Raw genomic sequence first — 17,527 nt, 5'->3', positions numbered from 1 at the left:
AAAATCTATATATATGCAAATTACTGGGTTTTGTATCAGCTTTTTGAAATGACTAAAAATAGGTTAAAAATGTAAGTATCAAACATTAATTTAAAGCAATTTGGTAGAAACATTGTAGCCAAATTTTAATTTTATAATATTTTAATATATTCAGAAATAAAGTTAATTACATTTCATTAGTAGAAAGAATTGTAGCAAGTCAGAATTAATGTCTTCGAAGGCCTAATATCTTGCTTTGACTGATTCTAAGAAAATACGTACAGAATAATATTTAAAAGATGGGAGACTTTCTACCTAATGAGCTATTCATTGGGGATTGTTTCTGAAGCAGACTTGTGTTCACATTGTCCTGTGAGCAGAGCTCTGTCCAGGGCTGCCGCAGGATTCGGGGCATCGCCCTTGTTCTGCTCTGCAGGTGCCTGGGACAGTCCCGACACCTGCGCTTCAAGGTTGGTGTGCACATCTTGTGCCTCGCCCTGTGGCCAGGTTCTGAGTCTGACAGTCTAGTCTGTGTTCCCCAAGAAACCTCACCTGGGATGACTCAGGTTTGAGTCTTACATGCACCGTGCAGTGCAGGATCAGGCTCAGTCTGTCACCTGCACCAGGCAGCACCATGGACGCAGCTGTCTGATCAGTTCCACCCCAACCCTGTAGCTCATGCAGATCAGCAGTTGTCATGGCCCAACGCAGCCAGCCCAGCACAGACCTAGTCCTTATGTGTACCAGCAAGCTGCAGCCTAGTGGAGCAACCCCCAGTAACCCTGCTCGGTCTGCATCTAGACCCAGGTTTGAGTGGCAGCCTCCGCTTCAGCTATGCTGGCTCTTGTGCTCAGCAATGGGAACTCTAACCCAACCAAGGCGTTCTCTTAGCTGGTGATCAGACCTGCTCCCAGGCACAGATCTTGCACTAGTGGTTGCTCTGACTCAGCCCAGCAGAGCCCATCCTGCCTTGGCCATTGCATATCACAGCCTGGCCCAGCCCAGCCCAGCCCAGCCTGAGGCCTGAATCATATGCTCACAGCCAGGAGCTGCAGCCCACCAGGGGAGTTTCCCAAGTTCCCCCACCACTCCTAGAGCCAGATCTCACATGTGCCAGTGGGTGCTAGGCCCTTACCTGACATATTTTGCCCCTCTGTCAGACGTTGTGGGCCACCCAACCTGTTGTTCGCTGCACTTGTACGTGCTGCAGCTTGAATCAGCCCGGCCTGTTCTCAGCCTCTGTGCCCTTGAGTGTCAGAGGGTTCCCGGGTCATGCCTAGGTCTGCCCATCACTATCTGCAGCTGTTGAGCAAGCCAGCAGATATTACACTTCCGCAAGTGTGGGCCCAGATGTGGTTCTCTCATGTGCTGCTTAGTGTCATTGCCCAACCTAACATTACCTGTCCCCGGTGGGTACTGTCAGCTAGCCCTGCCAGGCAGGCCTTTGTTCCTAGCTTTAGTGTATGCTGGTGGGTGGTAGTTGACAGTGGTTGATGCTCAGTAGCCCAGCTCTGGTCTTCCTTGTGGGTGGGTACATTAGTGTGATCCGGAAAGTGGCTTACCTCCTCGAAACCACTCAGTCTCAACCCGCTTGCTTACCTGCAAGTACAGTGGCCTTGTTGGTGGAAGTCCCCAGAAGTCATTCCCCACCTACAATGTTCTCCTGCAGAGGTCCTCCCTCCCTCTTATCCCTGTATGTCCTTCCCTCCTCAGTGTACAGTTTCTGTGCCCAGGAGTGCATGGGCTTCCCAGCGTAGCTTTGCGGAGTCCAGTCATATGGTGGGGTGGTATGCTGACCTGGAGCTGTGCCTGCCCATAGTTTCCAAGCTCCTGGCACATGGGCTGGCCTGGGACCCTACCCCTCCGCCCACCTAAGGCCCAAACATATTCACATTCACTCAAGCCCAGTCCACTAGCACGCCTTGCCAGCCTGCTAACCTAGGGCTCTCCCTCCTCACCAACCTGTCTTGCATCAAGCATGTGTGGAAATCCCTAGGCTCACTCTACTTTCCTGGGTGCAAGCACCCAGGTTCCTGCATGCCCCCACCAACGCCATTCCTCAGACCCTCTGCAAGTTCACAAGCCCTTGATTTGTCTTTTCAGTAATTAAATTGGAGCCTGATACTGTTTCCTGTTTATAAAAATCCCTGCTATTAAAGTAATTTTTCTAGTAAGGACAACATTTGCATTGGAAATTGGAGTTTTGCATTGGAGTTTTGTTTTGTTGTGTTAAACATTATTTTCTTTGAGAAACGGTTTACAGTTAGAAGGAGAGACAGAGAGATCGATCTTTCACTTGCTGGTTCACTTCCCAAATGCCTGCAGTGGCCTTGACTTGCCTAGCATGGGGTCGGGAGCTTCTTTCAGGTGAGCCTCATGGGTACAGGGGCCAAAAACTTGAGCCATCTTGTAGTGCTTATCCAGGCCATAAGCAGGGAGCTGGCTCAAAGATTGAGCCGCCGGGACTTGAACCGGTGCCTGTCTGGGATGTCGGTGCAGTAGGCAGAAGGTCAGCTTTGTGAGCCGCTGCCCCGGCCCGAGTGCTTCATCTCTGCGTTACCTGTTCGTGGCTCGTATGCCTTTACTTTCTGAACGAAGCAGAGGTTAAGGAGCAGTTGTGGGTACTGAGTGTAGTGAGCCCTTTGGCCTGTTACACTACTGTAACAGCAGAAAATCCCCTATAGTGAGAAGACCAGCATGTCTGTCTGTCTGTCTGTCTCTCACTTCCACTGAATTTAATTCTACCGTAAATAGCAACATTCAGGAGATAGGCAGAATGGCTTGCTTAGTCTTGGATTCAGTTTTGCTGATTTTAATAAGTAATTATTTCTGCTTGTTTTGTTAATGGCAGTGGAAATGTTTGAGTAATAACGCATTGCTTTGATAACGTCTCACCCACTGAGAATTGTTCTTTACACTGATTTGCAGTGTGATCCATTCTTGCTTCAAGGAACCCTTTTTTTTAATAATAAATTTTTTTATGTTCATATAGTTAAGGATGCATGCCCATGTGGACCACCGATTAGGGTCGGGAGGGTTGAGGAGACGGGCAAAGTGGGTGGAACAGCTGCTTGCGGTCTCTGAGGGTTTTTCTTTTCCGTGTGTCTGGGGGAGAGGGCTGCTTCCTGCAGCTCCATCGCGTCACTGCCGTGGGACGGGGGACGCTGCGTGCCGTTACCCCAGGTCCCCAGTGTGGAGCATGTTCTCAGGCTGCTGCTGAAGTGGCTCTGGCAGCTCTGAGATGCATCGATTTTGTTGCTCCAAGGATGAAGAAATCCTCGCCAGGCCCACTGGCCGACACAGTCCACCTTAGGGTCTCCCCGCGCTCCGACACCTGCCGTCAGAGCATGACCAGGAAAGTTGTCCAGTTTCTTTTGCCCTCCATGGTACTAGACGTCCTCTGCAGGCATCAGTGAACTGGTTGTCATGTCCCCCAAGTGATCTGGGCATGCTGTCCACTGCACCGGATTAATGACTGAGGAGACCCAGTTCTGACACATGCACTCCTTGGGCAGACCACAAATCCTCCAAGTTAGCCCATGGATGGAATTTTGAGTTCAGTGGTCCTAGGCCCTGTCTGCTGGCCTGCCTGCATGTCTTAAGGATTAGACAGCTCTGCCGGCACGCTGGTGCGTTTAACACAGACTCGGCGGTAGCGCTGCTTTCCTGCCAGCAGTGTCACACTTTCCTGGTCCAGTCCACAGCCTGGGAGGGAGTCTTGCTCTTGGTGACGGTTCCCAGAACACCAAGTGCTGCTTGGTCGTTCAGGCCGTGGTGACGGATGCTTGGACCTGTCCTTGCAGCAGTGTAGTAAGCCTGAGCTGTTCTGGGATGAGGGGCTGCTGGGAGGGGCTGCTGGGAGGGCTGCCCAGGAGGGCAGATGGGCCTGGATGGGGGGCTCTGAAGTCACACTGTGTGGGCACCCAGGAAAAGGATGTTTATGGAGTTCTATTTGTTACTGTCTTTTTCTTTGTAATATACAATAAAATTCACTGGAAGTTTTGAGGACCAACTGTTAAAATGTTTAACAGAGTTGCTTGTTGTGGGTATGATTTTTAAGTGTGGTTTGTGCATACAGACAATGGTTTCTTTTTTTGCTGTGTCCCATCTCCTCCCCAGTGAAGTTATTTGAAGTCATTGAAACTGAAAAGACACTCTACTTAATCATGGAGTATGCAAGCGGAGGTAAGAACACTTACTTTCTTCTAAAAGGACGCTCTACCTGTGTGAGTAACTGTTGAGGTTTTTGCTAACACCCAGAGTCACAGTACAGACTTGGCAGATGTGTAGGTTATCACTGTTAGGGTTATCAGTTGATAACGTTCAGGACCTGTTTTGTCGTAAAATGTACATGATGCAGGGTTGGCGGTTCTGTGCAGGGCCCAGTGCACGCTCATTGTTGACGAGGACATGCGTGTGGCGCCCAGCCCTCCACCATTCTTTCCGGAGCCTTGGCGCTCTCCTCATCAGGCAGCGACCCTGCAGGACCCCGGCCCCTGCTTTGCGCAGAGCCTTGCCGTCCTGGCTTTGCCTGGCGTGACTGCCTTGTTTAGTCAGCATAGTGTCTTCCAGATCATCCATGTCATAGCATATGGCAAGAACTTCCTTTTAAATCAGGAACAATCCGTGTGTGTGTGTGTGTGTGTGTGTGTGTAGGCGCGTGCATATGAGCACACACTTGTTTATCCCAAGTGTTGGATTTTTTGATATATTTAGTGTTTTTGTCTGTTTGGAATAAATGTGTGTTCCCTGTTGTATCTTTCTGTGTATCACATTTCACGCCGTCTTTCCAAAGACCAGAAATGATTATAGTGATTAGGACTATATTTTTGTTAAAGTAGAAATGAAAGACTAGTATTTATTTGCCTACAAGGTTTCAAAGTTGTAAATGTTTTCTGAAATATCTGTTTGTAAGTGCTATCATTTTTAAAAAAGATTGATTTTTATTTGAAAGGCAGATTCACAGGGAGAAGGAGGGACGGAGATCTGTTGGTTCACTCCCGAGTGGCCTCAGCAGCCAGAGGTGAACTGATCAGAATGCAGGAGTCAGGAGCCTGCTCCGGGGCTCCCACACGGGTGCAGGGTCCCAAGGCTTTGGGCCGTCCTCGACTGCTTTCCCAGGCCACAGGCAGGGAGCTGGATGGGAAGTGGAGCCGCTGGGACATGAACCAGCACCCACTAGGATGCTGGTGTCTCTGGCAGTGGGTTTGCATGCTATGCCACAGCGCCAGCTCCTCCGTCAAGCTGTTGACTTGCTAGAATCTTAGAACTCATCCAGGGTAACTGAGATTGTAGAAGACATCGAGACCCGGGGGACATTCTGTCATGCAGTCCCACCTCCTTCCTCTCCAGGCCTTCGGAGATTTCAGTATAACTGCTTAATCCATTCTTAATATATTTTTACTAAGGGAAAAAGAGAAAAGATCTGGATTGAATTCTTGGATTATAAGTTTACTTCCTGACTTACAACTTAGCAATTGTGAACGTGGCTGTAGTTCCAGAAACCTCTGAAGAGATTTAGGTTGCACTTGTATTTATAAAAGTACACACACTGTTGGGCATAAACTGTATGATTTTGTTTGAAAGTTAAAATTATTTCCATACGATTTGTACACTCCTCTTGTTTTCACTTATTAACTGCCTGTTTTCACATTGTGTGATTTTGTGCAAATAGAAGTTCGTTCATTTGGAAAGTGTTGACTTTCTGAGCCAGCATTTAACCCATAGTCCTCATTCAATGAACCTTTAGTGTAAACTGACAATGTAGACCTTTTTAAAAGTCAGTATGCAACTTTTCATACTTGCTGTATTATTTGAAATATTTTCAGATAAAAAAGATCATTATGCAGTCCAACAATCACATGGAAATATATGTGATTTGTACTGTGTTTATTCAGCATTAAAATTGAGAGTTTAAAAATCAGAACTGTTGGCTTTACGTCAGCTCTCCGTGCCGCTTGCCTGAGGTGACGGATCTGGGAGGACGTCTGTGCTGCTTTCCCAACGCGAGCTTGTCTGGGATCTCAGAGCTGGTCTCTGTTGTACATTGCAACAGTCGGCAGTGCTGCTATGTCCTCTAGTGTCACTTTCTTGCTCAAGGAATTGACACTGCGTGAACCCCCACACATGTCCTTTGGGGGTCACTGGTTTCACCTCTGCTGAGCCCCCCTTTCGTAGTGCTATCCAGCTCAGCTCTGCCCGCTGTGAGGTGCCTGGGCTTCCCTGGGCCTGGTGGCAGCGTCCTTTCTAGCCTCAGTCGCCTGTCCGTGCTGCACAGCTCATTCGGGGACATCCCGAGTTTCTCCCGGGGCCTGAGCTATGCTGGTCAGCACACACAAGCTCTTGTTTCTTTTCCTAGATAGATTAAAAATGCAGCCAGCCTGGCTTCCCCTACTAACTTGGGTCCTCGTGAGGAGAGAGGTTGTGTGGTGCGTAGTGCTGCGTTTCCCCAGAGCCTGGCCAATGCCTGCGCAGTAATGAACACAGCCAGGAGCACTTGGCTCTCCAGTCCCCGTGAGGATGGGCTTTCTAAACCAAATAACCTAGTTCATTTCAAGTTTCAGTTTTCATTGCTCAGTTCTTACGTAAGTGTATAGAAGGCAAATACCCTTCAAATTTTATCTAGTTTAAGCATGTGAGAATTTAATTTTAAAGCTTTTCTCCAGCTTAAAGATTATGTTGATTAATTCAAATGCCTAGAGTCCAAGCCATTAGACCAGTTTAGTTCAAATTCAACCTGTTTCTGGCTAATTTCATAGCTTTACTTAGAAAATAAAGCCTTGCTGGAAATAGAACATTATCAGTTGATGCCAGAATTCATGGCCAGAAGTAGGACTCCTGCTCACTTTTATTTCTCTCAATTGTAGGTGAAGTATTTGACTATTTGGTTGCACACGGAAGAATGAAGGAAAAAGAAGCAAGAGCTAAATTTAGACAGGTACGACACGACTTTCCGTGGTTAATAAGGTTTTCTTGCTTCAGCGTGACGCCAACAACACAGGCTGGTCAGCCGCTCCCACGCCGGAGGTGCCCTGCTCGAGGCAAGTCACGGTGCCATTCCAGGGTGACGGTTGGAATGTCAGCCTCACCCTGAGCCCTCAGTTTTTTAACAGTTGAAATTTAAGAAGTAGAGCCCCAACACCATCTGGTGTCATGGAGAACCAGGGTAGATGTGGGACTGACTAGGCTGGGTCTCAACCCCCTACTGAGCCATGTGTGAGCTCTATGTGGATATGGACGAGCCATGGCTGGGCTGAAACATCCAACAACAAGAACCAGAATGGGGTGAAAGCCAGCCGGGAAAAGCCACTGTTCCTGCTAGGACAGGAGGTGAACTGAGTAGGGTTGGCTCAAGGACCCCCTGGTATGCACAAAATGTGGCATTGGGAGGGGATCTGATGGAGGAGCCTGGGCAACTCCTCTGACAGGACACAGTCCCTGCAGGTAAGCGCAAGAAGCATGATAGGAAACAGTCCAGAATAGGCCATGGAAAGTTTCCCACTGGCACACATTCGGCATGGGTCGGGGCAGACCTGGCTGAATCAGTTCATGTCATCCACTGGCAAATCCGATCACCAGAACAGAGCGTGGGTTGAGCCGGGTTTGGTTGCGACAAAACCAGTACACATTATGGAATGCCAGGGTGAGGTTGCCTGTACTGGATTTGACTGCAGCACCCAACCAGCACACGTGAGATCCAGGAAGGGAGGGACAGAGCTGGCAGGGGGATTAAGGGGCTGGTCCCCTCGCCAGACAGCTACTCGCACTGGAGAGCGTGGGCTGGGATGAGGATAGACCAGACTAAGCAAGGCTGCAACACCTGTGCACTGCATGTGGACTAGATCAGGGAAAAGCCAGGCTGGGCTGATTATTCCTGTGGGTGCAAGCATAAATTGGAGCAGGTGAGGGATGTTTGGGCTTGGCCGCAGCATCAGCTGGCAGAAGCTGGCACTGGGGACTAATTCTGTCAAGTCAAATCACAGAACCACCTAAAGAGTGCATAAACCGGGACTGAGAGACACCTGGGAGGGAAAAAGTGGGTTCCCCCTTCCTGGGTCACTAGTCCCACGGGAGGGCATGAAAACTAGGACGGGGGCTGGGGTGGCTAGACAGAGAGGCACTCAACAACATCCGTGAGGGCTGGATAGTTGAGCTGGTTAGATGGAACTAAGCTTTAATACCCATTGACAAGTACAAGAGCCAAATGGGATGGGGGACAGACTGGTCTACTGCTACACATACTGGCAAACCAGGGTAGGGGGTGGGCCTGGTGGGGGTTATTGTGCGTCGCCCCGACTAGGCTGCAGCCCCCACTGGTTGATGTAAGGGCCGAGTATGTGCTGGGCAGAACCAGACTGGACTGCAACACCCATTGTTTCCAGTGCAACTCGGGACTGAAAACGGAACCAACCCAGCAATTGCAACCACCAGCTGATCTGGGTGATGGACTGTGCCGGGCCCTGTGCTTGCTAGAACGTAAAAGAATCTGGTCTGGGAATACCTCAAGGTTTCTTTGGAGATCTCCCCAATCGAACTGCTGGATTCAGAACTCTAACCAGGAAAGGACAGAAGACAGAACAGGTCAATCATTCATCTCAGCTATATGTTGGCAGCGAAATATGGGGCAAATGGAGACTTTATGATGGACTATATCAATCAGTGGACGACCTCATCGAGCGAAACTGGCAACGATTCATAACTGGAGAACTATTAACACCACTTGGGCAAATATCTCAGAGCATGCCCCACATCCGGGACTTGGGGTGGGCGGGAGACGGGGTGGGGCTTCTCCCTCAATATCCCCCTTTACCTCAGATACATGATGGAAACAATATGGACATAATAGTATTGCCACTTCCCTATACCCGCTGAACCTTTTTTTTTTTTCTTTTTTAAAGATTTTATTGTTATCGGAAAGCCGGATATACAGAGAGGAGGAGAGACAGAGAGGAAGATCTTCCATCCGATGTTTCACTCCCCAAGTGAGCCGCAACGGGCCGGTACGCGCCAATCCGATGCCGGGACCAGGAACCTCTTCCGGGTCTCCCACGTGGGTGCAGGCTCCCAAGGCTTTGGGCCGTCCTCGACTGCTTTCCCAGGCCACAAGCAGGGAGCTGGATGGGAAGTGGAGCTGCCGGGATTAGAACCGGCGCCCATATGGGATCCCTGGGCTTTCAAGGCGAGGACTTGAGCCGCTAGGCCACGCAGCCGGGCCCGAACCTTTTTTTTAACTGCAATTAACTATGTAAAGATTGTCAACAACAATACAGTAAAATAAAATAAAAAAAAGAAGTAGAGCCTTTAGTGCCCGGCATGGTAGCCTAGTGACTGAAGTCCTCACTTTGCACATGCCAGGATCCTATATGGGCGCCGGTTCATGTCCCGGCTCCAGCAAGGCTGCTGGGATACAAACCAGTGCTCAGATGGAATTCCGGTGCATTCGAGGTGAAGACTTTAGCCAGTAGGCTACCATGCCGGGCCCCAGATTTGTATGTTAATTTGCTGCCAAAATTCAAAGCCTCGTACCAGGAAAGAAGATTTCTCTGGGCCCAGTGCTGTGGCCTAGCGGCTAAAGTCCTTATCTTGAACGCACCAGGATCCCATATGGGCGCCGGTTCTAACCCCGGCTGCTCCACTTCCCATCCAGCTTCCTGCTTGTGGCCCGGGAAAGCAGTCGAGGATGGCCCAAGGCCCCCATGTGGGAGACGGAAGAGGTTTTGGCTCCTGGCTTCGGATCAGCACAGTACCGGCCGTTGCGCTCACTTGGGGAGTGAATTATGGGACGGAATTATCTGTCTCTGCTCTGTGTACATCTGACTTTGTCATAAAAATAAATTAAAAAAAAAAAAGAGTTCTCTGTGTGTGCTTTTACAGTGTGACTGGATTTCCAGTACATGGAATTACTGTAACCTCCTGTGCCAGGCAGGGCGTTTGCCCCAGACTGCTTCTCTGCAAGGAGCCGGTGTGGTGGCTGTGCTGCCTGTGGATTCTCAGTGCCACGCTTCCCGGGGGCTGGTAGATGGTCACCGCCTTCACTAAGTAACAAAACCTTCCTGTGAGAGGCCGATAGGAAGATGTCCCACTGAAGCACAGTACGCAGCATGAGCTTGTTGCCATAGACAAGGGCTTGTTTCCATGTTTGTCGGCATTGTTTCCTCACCAAGTGAGTTGTGTTCTTTTCAAAGAGAATTCTAGATCCTCGCTCTTTCTTCCTCTAGCTCAGTGGCTGGCAGTGTTGGCGTCTCGGACCAGCTGCGTCAGGCTGGCCCCCGCGCGCTGCCCGATGGCGGAGTGCAGTGGGCCTGTGGCGTCAGGCTGGCCCCCACGCGCTGCCCGATGGCGGAGTGCAGTGTGGGTTCTGCCTGAGGCGTCAGATTATTTTGGAGCTAAAGGAAAATAAATTCATTGTTGCTTTCAGAATGGGCAAGATGGTCAAATGTGAGTCAAAAGCAGGCTAGAAATGATATAAGAAATCTCAGTATGAGAAAAAAATTCAGGGGCCCGGCAGCGTGGCCTAGAGGTAAAGTCCTCTCCTTGAACGCACCGGGATCCCGTATGGGCACCGGTTCTTTTTTTTTTTTTTTTTTTTTTTTTTAATTGGAAAGGCGGATATACAGAGAGGAGGAGAGATAGAGAGGAAGATCTTCCATCCGATGATTCACTCCCCAAGTGAGCGCAACGGCCGGTTCTGTGCCGATCCGAAGCCAGGAACCTGGAACCTCCTCCAGGTCTCCCACGCAGGTGCAGGGTCCCAAGGCTTTCGGCCATCCTCGACTGCTTTCCCAGGCCACAAGCAGGGAGCTGGATGGGAAGTGGAGCTGCCGGGATTAGAACTAGTGCCCATATAGGATCCCAGCACGTTCAAGGCGAGGACTTTAGCTGCTAGGCCACGCCGCCGGGCCCCGGGCACCAGTTCTGAGAACAGTGCACGGATCTCAGCTGTTTGTCTTTCCATAGCGCAGCGTGCAGCGGCAGTGCTGGTAATCGGGCGAAGTAGATGTTCTGGAATGTGTCTCTGGACCAGGATGTTTGTGTCTTTCGTTACTTAATGGTGCATCTAATGTAATGTGTGTTCATCTTAAATAACAGTCTGCTTGGCGGAAGCCTGGTTGCGGTGCCACGCCGTCCTCCAGGCCGCCGGTCCCCTGTTGCTGCTTCACTACCCACAGCCTCCACGAGGGTTTCTATCCGCTGGAGACGGCCCGGGAGCTGGAGCGCCTCACTGAGTGCTCACTGCTGCTTTTTTTTTTTTTAAAGGATTTAATATATTTATTTTTATTTTTAAAGAGACAGATTTACAGAGAGAAGGAGAGAGAAAGATATTGCATCCAGTGATTTACTCGCCAAATGGCTGTAACAGTTGAAGATAAGCTGATCCAAAGCCAGGAACGAGGAACTTGTTACTAGTCTGCCATGTGTGTACAGGGTCTGAAAGCCTTTGGCCGTCCTCCGCTGCTTTTCCAGGCCAGAAGCCTGGGGCCAGATGGAAATTGTAGCAGCTGGGACGTGAACTGGTGCCCACATGGGTCCCAGCTGTTGCAGTGGGAGGTTTAGCCAACTGAGCCATTGCATTGGCCTGCCGCCTTTTTTTTTTTTAATCAACTAAGACAACCTTTTTTACTTGTCTTATATTTCACTAGGGAAATGTAATAATAAAATTTAGTATGCATAGCATACAGGGCCTGGCACGGTGGCCTAGCGGCGAAAGGCCTCACCTTGAACATGCCAGGATCTCATATGGGCGCCGGTTCTAATCCTGGCAGCCCCGCTTCCCATCCAGCTCCCTGCTTGTGGCCTGGGAAAGCAGTCGAGGACGGCCCAAAGCCTTGGGACCCTGCACCCGCGTGGGAGACCCGGAAGAGGTTCCTGGTCCCGGCATCGGATTGGCGCGTACCGGCCCGTTGCGGCTCACTTGGGGAGTGAATCATCGGATGGAAGATCTTCCTCTCTGTCTCTGCTCCTTTCTGTATATCTCACTTCACAACAAAAATAAATCTTTTTTTAAAAAAAATATTTTTAAAAATTTCGTTTGTACGGTAATTTTTTTAAAAGATGTATTTATTTTTATTACAAAGTCCATCTGGATCACCACCATGACATGCAGGTGTCGGTTCAAGTCCTGGCTGCTCCACTTCTGACCCAGCTACCTGCTTTGCAAGAAACTTGTCCATCTGCTGTTTCAGTCTCCAAATAGCCACAATGGCTAAGACTGAGCCGAACCAAAATCAAGTCCCTGGAGCTGCTTCTGTGTCTCACACATGGATACAAGGTCCAAGCCCTATGGCCATCTTCTGCTACTTCCCCAGGACACACTGGCAAGGAGCTGGATTGGAAGTGAAGCAGCCAGATCTTGAACCAGCACCATAGGGGATGCCAGCATCACAGGTACAGGCCTCACCTCCTGTCCCACAGAGTTGGTGTCTACTCTGCACCTCTTTTTCTGAAAACTTATTTGTGTTGGAAACTCACATTTACAGAGAGAAGGAGAGACAGACAGGAAAAATCTACCACCCACTGGTTCACTCCCCTAATTGGCGGCAGTGGCCAGAGGTGAGCTGATCTGAAGCCAGCAGCCCGGATCCTCCTTATGGGTCTCCCATGTGGGTGCAGGGTCTCACGGGTTTGGGCCATCCTCTGATGCTTTCCGAGGCCACAGGAATGGAAGGTAGAGTATTCAGGACTTGAACCAGTACCCATATGGGATCCCGGCACGCACAAGGCAAAGACAGCCCCTGAGCCATTGTGCCAGGCCCTGCTCTGTGATTCTAATCCAACTTCCTACTGATGTACCTGAGAGCTAGTAGTTAACCATGGCCCAAGAACCTGTGGGACATCCAGGCCATTGTTGACTCCTGGCTTCCTTCTGTCCTGGCACAAGCTGTTGCGAGCATCTCAGTAGCCAGGGGCTGCAAGATGCTTTTGGTCCTCTCCTCCCCATAAGTCCCCTACCCTCTTTCCCTCTGACATTCTCCTTTAAGATAAATAAACCTAAACAGAAAGGGGGCTTGGTGTGGTAGCCTAATGGCTTCGCATCCACTGGGATCCAATATAGCCACTGGTTTGTGTCTCAGATGCTCCAGTTCCCGTCCAGCTCCCTGCTGTGGCCTGGGAAAGAAGTCGAGGACGGCCCAAAGTCTTGGGACCCTGTGCCTGCATGGGAGACCTGGAAGAGGCTCCTGGCTCCTGGCTTTGGATCGGCCAAGCTCTGGTCTTTACTGCCACCTGGGGAGTGAACCAGCGGATGGAAGATCTCTCTGTCTTTCCTTCTCTTTGTAAACCTGACTTTACCATAAAACTAACTTCATGTTAAAAAAGAGAAGAAGTGGGATTCCTGGGTGTGGGTGGTGGGGTGGTAGTCTGACCCTTCACCTGTGACACGAGGTCCCGTGTAGGCACTGGTCGTGTCCCAGCGGCCCTGCATCCCATCCAGCTCCTTGAACGTGGCTTGGAGAGGCATCAGCGGACGACCCGAGATTTGGGCCCCTGTTGTCTCACGGGAGAGGAGGAAGACGCTCCTTGCTTTGGGCCTGCCCAGCCCTGGCTGGCATGACTGTTTGGAGAGTGACCCAGCTAATAAAATATCTCTGTCTGTCTCTCCTTCTCTCTCTGTAGTAACTCTGACTTTCCAGGAAATAAGTATGCCTTTCATGCACACAAAAAGAATGCAACCTGTAGGCTGAACAGGAAATGGAGAAAGTCCTCTCACCTGGCTGGCTCCATTTGCTGTTGTCCCTGAAATTTTCCAGAAAATTCTTCTTAAAATGTACAGAGCTTTTCAAGTGCTAAGCGACTGTTCTGCATGTGTAAGCATGACTAGAGCGTCATCCTCGTTGTACATCCTAGCAGCTCTGACTCACGAGGCGCTCTCTCTCTCTCCAGATCGTGTCTGCAGTGCAGTACTGCCACCAAAAACGCATCGTGCATAGAGACCTCAAGGTGAGTCCAGTTTCCTTTACACCAAGTGTATGCTACATTTATATGTCTCATTATACAAATGAGAGCATTAGTTTGTACGATGAAGAAGGCAATAAATGTTGTGATCCTGGAGTACGGTTCATGAAGCTACAGTAAGAGATGAGCTGTCCTGAGGGTTGGGTTGCAGTGGAAGCAGTTGGTAGCGCAGTCTACAGGAGGGCCGCACCCCGTAGGAGCCCAGCGATGTGTGGCTGCGCCTCACCAGCCTGCTTAGAGCTGCCTGCTGTGTGCTTCTGTTTCTCTGCTCCTTTCCTATTTCTAGTAGTGCTTTGCTTTATCTTTTTAATTTTTTAACTAAGACTTTTGTATTTAAAAGGTAGAGTTGGGCCCGGCTCGATAGCGGTTAAGTTCCTCACCGTGAACGCTCTGGGATCCCATATGGGTACCGGTTCTAATCCTGGAGGCCGCAGATACGGACAAGAGCCAGCACCAGCCTGGCCCAAACCCGGGAGCCTGGAATGGCGCCCCGGTCTGCCTTGTGTGGCCAGGCTCAGACACTTGAAACACTGCTCCTCCCCGGCGCCCTAGCGGGATGCTGGGTCAGGGGAAGCCCTGCTGCGTCACACTGCTCACCTGAGGCACCGTCTGCTCTTCCTGCAGAGCCATCGTTTGAGGATTTTCTAGATTGTTTTTTCTCTTGACACTCAGCTCTTTCCTCACGGTGCTTGCTTGCCGCTGCCCACGGGGCGTTTGGCTCGTCTTAGTATTTGCAGTGTCCAACGTCACGTAGCTGGTCACCGATCGTTTCTCCAGCCAGAGCTGTCCTGGGCTGCAGAGCCAGTTTGTGGAGAACCTTCTCCTAAGCCTCTCTGGCACCGTGGTTGCCCCAGCCGTCAGCCCTGCTGCAGCGCAGTCCGCACGTCCATGCTCGAGACTCATCCCCGTGTTCCTCCCGCTGCTCCGCCTGCAGCTCAGTGACCAGGTCGTTCTGTTGCTGCTCCTCAGTGACTCGAGAGTTCTCTGTCTTTAAAGGTTTATTTTCTTTTTATTTGAAAAGGAACGTTAGAGAGAGATCGTCCATCTGTTGGCTCTCTTCCAAAATGGCCACAGTGGCTGGAGGTGCACTACTCGGAAGCCAGTAGCCAGGAGCTCCTTCCAGGTCTCCCTTGTCTCCAGGAGCCAGGAGCTCCTTCTAGGTCCCCATGTGGGTGCAGGCTCTCAAGGCGGCCATCCCAGACGTGTAACTGTTTATGTCCCACGCTATTGCTGCAACTGTCAGAGCAGTGAACCAGAAGAATGCTTGGGTCCTTGTCACCTAAATGGGGTACTTGAATTGACCTCTGGGTTCTTGGCTGTGGCTTGGAGAGTAAACGAGCAGGTGGAGGAGGTCAAGGTGAGAGAACCACCGCGGGCCAGGGTCAGCCGCCGCTTGGAGTACTGGCGTGCGCTTCCGGAGCCCTAGTCTGAACCTCAGCTGCTCTGTTTCCATTTCCGCTTCCTACTAAGGTCCTGGGAGGGCAGCAGAGGACAGCCCCCGTGCTCGCCTCCCTGCCGCTCACGCGGGGCCCAGGCTGGAGTTCCAGTCTCCTGGCTTTGGCCTGACTCGCCTCCAACTGTTTTCACAGATCTAGGGAGTGAACCTGCAGATGGAAGCTTTCTCACCCCTGCTGTCACAGAGGTTCCAGAACTCCCAGGAGCGCGCTGTCTCTGTCTCTCTGATTAAGCAAACAGCAGTCTGCTAATCGGAGAACAATTATTTCTTCTCTGTTTTAGCACCTCTCAGGGCTCCTTGGTCGCCTGAGAATGACTCCCCAAACTTGCGGAACAGGTGTCACTGGTGGCACTTTGGGGTTCCTCCCAGCCACCTCCCCAAGTGTAACCTTGTGCTTCACTAGTCACCCACTGCACTGTGCTGCATCTTTTGGGGCTTCCTCTGTCCCCATGCCTCAGGTCCTGCGTACCTCGTAGCCTTCCTACTTCTCCTTGTGAGCCCTGGGCTCCTGCGGGCAGGGCCTTGCCCCTTGCTCATCTTTGTACGTGCAGATCCCAAGCTGAGGTGATCCTGACTGCTCTGTTGGATCAGGTTTAGGATCTCCCTCCTCCAGAAGGGCTGTTTCATACTATTTAGCAGTTTTATGAAATAATGCTGTGTTAGTCACCTTTTTTCTTTTAATATTTATTTATTTTTATTGGGATGTCAGATATACAGAGAGGAAGACCTTCGTCCGATGATTCACTCCCCAAGTGAACACAGCGGCCGGTGCTGCGCCAATCCGAAGCAGGAGCCAGGAACTTTGTCCCACGCGGGTGCAGGGTCCCAAGGCTTTGGGCCGTCCTCCACTGCTTTCCCAGGCCACAGGCAGGGAGCTGGATGGGAAGCAGGGCTGCCAGGCATGAACCAGCGCCTATATGGGATTCCAGCGAATGCAAAGTCAGCACTTTAACCATTAGGCTATTGCACCAGGCCCGTCACCCTTTTATCACTACAGAGAAATGTTCAAGGAAGCTAAGTTATTCATCTTGCAGTTTTGGGGGTTCAGAATAATATGGCCCCAATGTTTTTGTTTCTTTCTTGTTTTAACATTATTAATGATGGATCTAGTGCAATGCCTCAGTGGCTAAATCGTTGCTTTTTAAGTGCCAAGAACACCCGAGCACCAGTCTGTGTCCCAGCTGCTCCACTTCCCATCCAGCTCCCTGCCTGTGGCCTGGAAAAGCAGTCGAGGACAGCCTAAGGCCTTGGGACCCTGCGCCTGCGTGGGAGACCTGGAGGAGGTTCCTGGCTCCTGGCTTCAGATTAGCCTAATTCCCATCATTGCTGCCACTTGGGGACTGAACCAGCAGATGGAAAATCTTTATTTCTCCTTCACTCTGTAAATTTGTCTTTCTAATAAAAGTAAATACATCTTTAAAAAATTCTTAATTATTTGCTTAGAGGAACCCAGCCAAGTTCAAGTTAAGAGCTCGGTCCCGGTCTTCCCCATTGGTGGCAGAAGTCCACGTCTGGCCCCTGGACTGCCGCTCATGTCCTGTGGTGGCGGGAAAGCAGAAATAGCTGAGGAGCCGAGTGTAGAAGCAATATCCATTTTGTTGATCCGAGGCATTTGATGTTCAGGTTAGAACTGTAATTAATCTGTACCTCATATCTGATACTGATTGTTAATGTTATACAATTAAGAGTTCTCATTTGCCTCTTTTTTTTCTGTAGGAAAAAAAATTTAGTTGATCATAACGTCATATCATTTTGAAAACACCTAATCCTATCATGTTTAGGAATCCGTTTTGAGTTAATTTCATTTATGTCTTGATGTTTTCCTCTAGGCTGAAAATCTATTGTTAGATGCAGATATGAACATTAAAATAGCAGACTTCGGGTTTAGCAATGAATTTACTGTTGGCAGTAAACTGGACACCTTCTGCGGCAGTCCTCCGTACGCAGCCCCAGAGCTCTTCCAGGGCAAGAAGTATGACGGGCCGGAAGTTGACGTGTGGAGTCTGGGTGTCATTCTGTACACGCTGGTCAGCGGCTCCCTGCCCTTCGACGGCCAGAACCTAAAGGTATGCATTTCATGCACGGACTTACAGAACTGTAGAAGAATTTGAAAACATGGCAAGTCAGCTCACTCTCTTTCTT

At 50.2% G+C, this 17,527-nt stretch overlaps 1 protein-coding gene across 7 annotated transcripts in view; it reads left to right on the top strand.

Moving 5' to 3' along the window:
• Positions 1–17,527, top strand: part of MARK3 (microtubule affinity regulating kinase 3) — a 143,961-nt gene that overhangs the window by 105,049 nt on the left and 21,385 nt on the right. For 5 of the 7 annotated variants that reach the window (XM_058655470.1, XM_058655469.1, XM_058655466.1 and 2 more), the window contains exons 5-8: positions 4,099–4,164; positions 6,846–6,916; positions 13,858–13,914; positions 17,215–17,451. In XM_058655470.1, coding sequence (XP_058511453.1) covers positions 4,099–4,164; positions 6,846–6,916; positions 13,858–13,914; positions 17,215–17,451 — 431 coding nt within the window. The remainder of the gene's footprint in view (positions 1–4,098; positions 4,165–6,845; positions 6,917–13,857; positions 13,915–17,214; positions 17,452–17,527) is intronic. The other 2 variants (XM_058655471.1, XM_058655468.1) reach the window with 1 other exon arrangement.

The sequence above is a fragment of the Ochotona princeps genome, chromosome 26 (genome assembly GCF_030435755.1).
Source record: "Ochotona princeps isolate mOchPri1 chromosome 26, mOchPri1.hap1, whole genome shotgun sequence".
In the NCBI taxonomy this organism is placed as follows: Eukaryota; Metazoa; Chordata; class Mammalia; order Lagomorpha; family Ochotonidae; genus Ochotona; species Ochotona princeps.
This window is presented reverse-complemented; position numbering and strand designations above follow the sequence as displayed.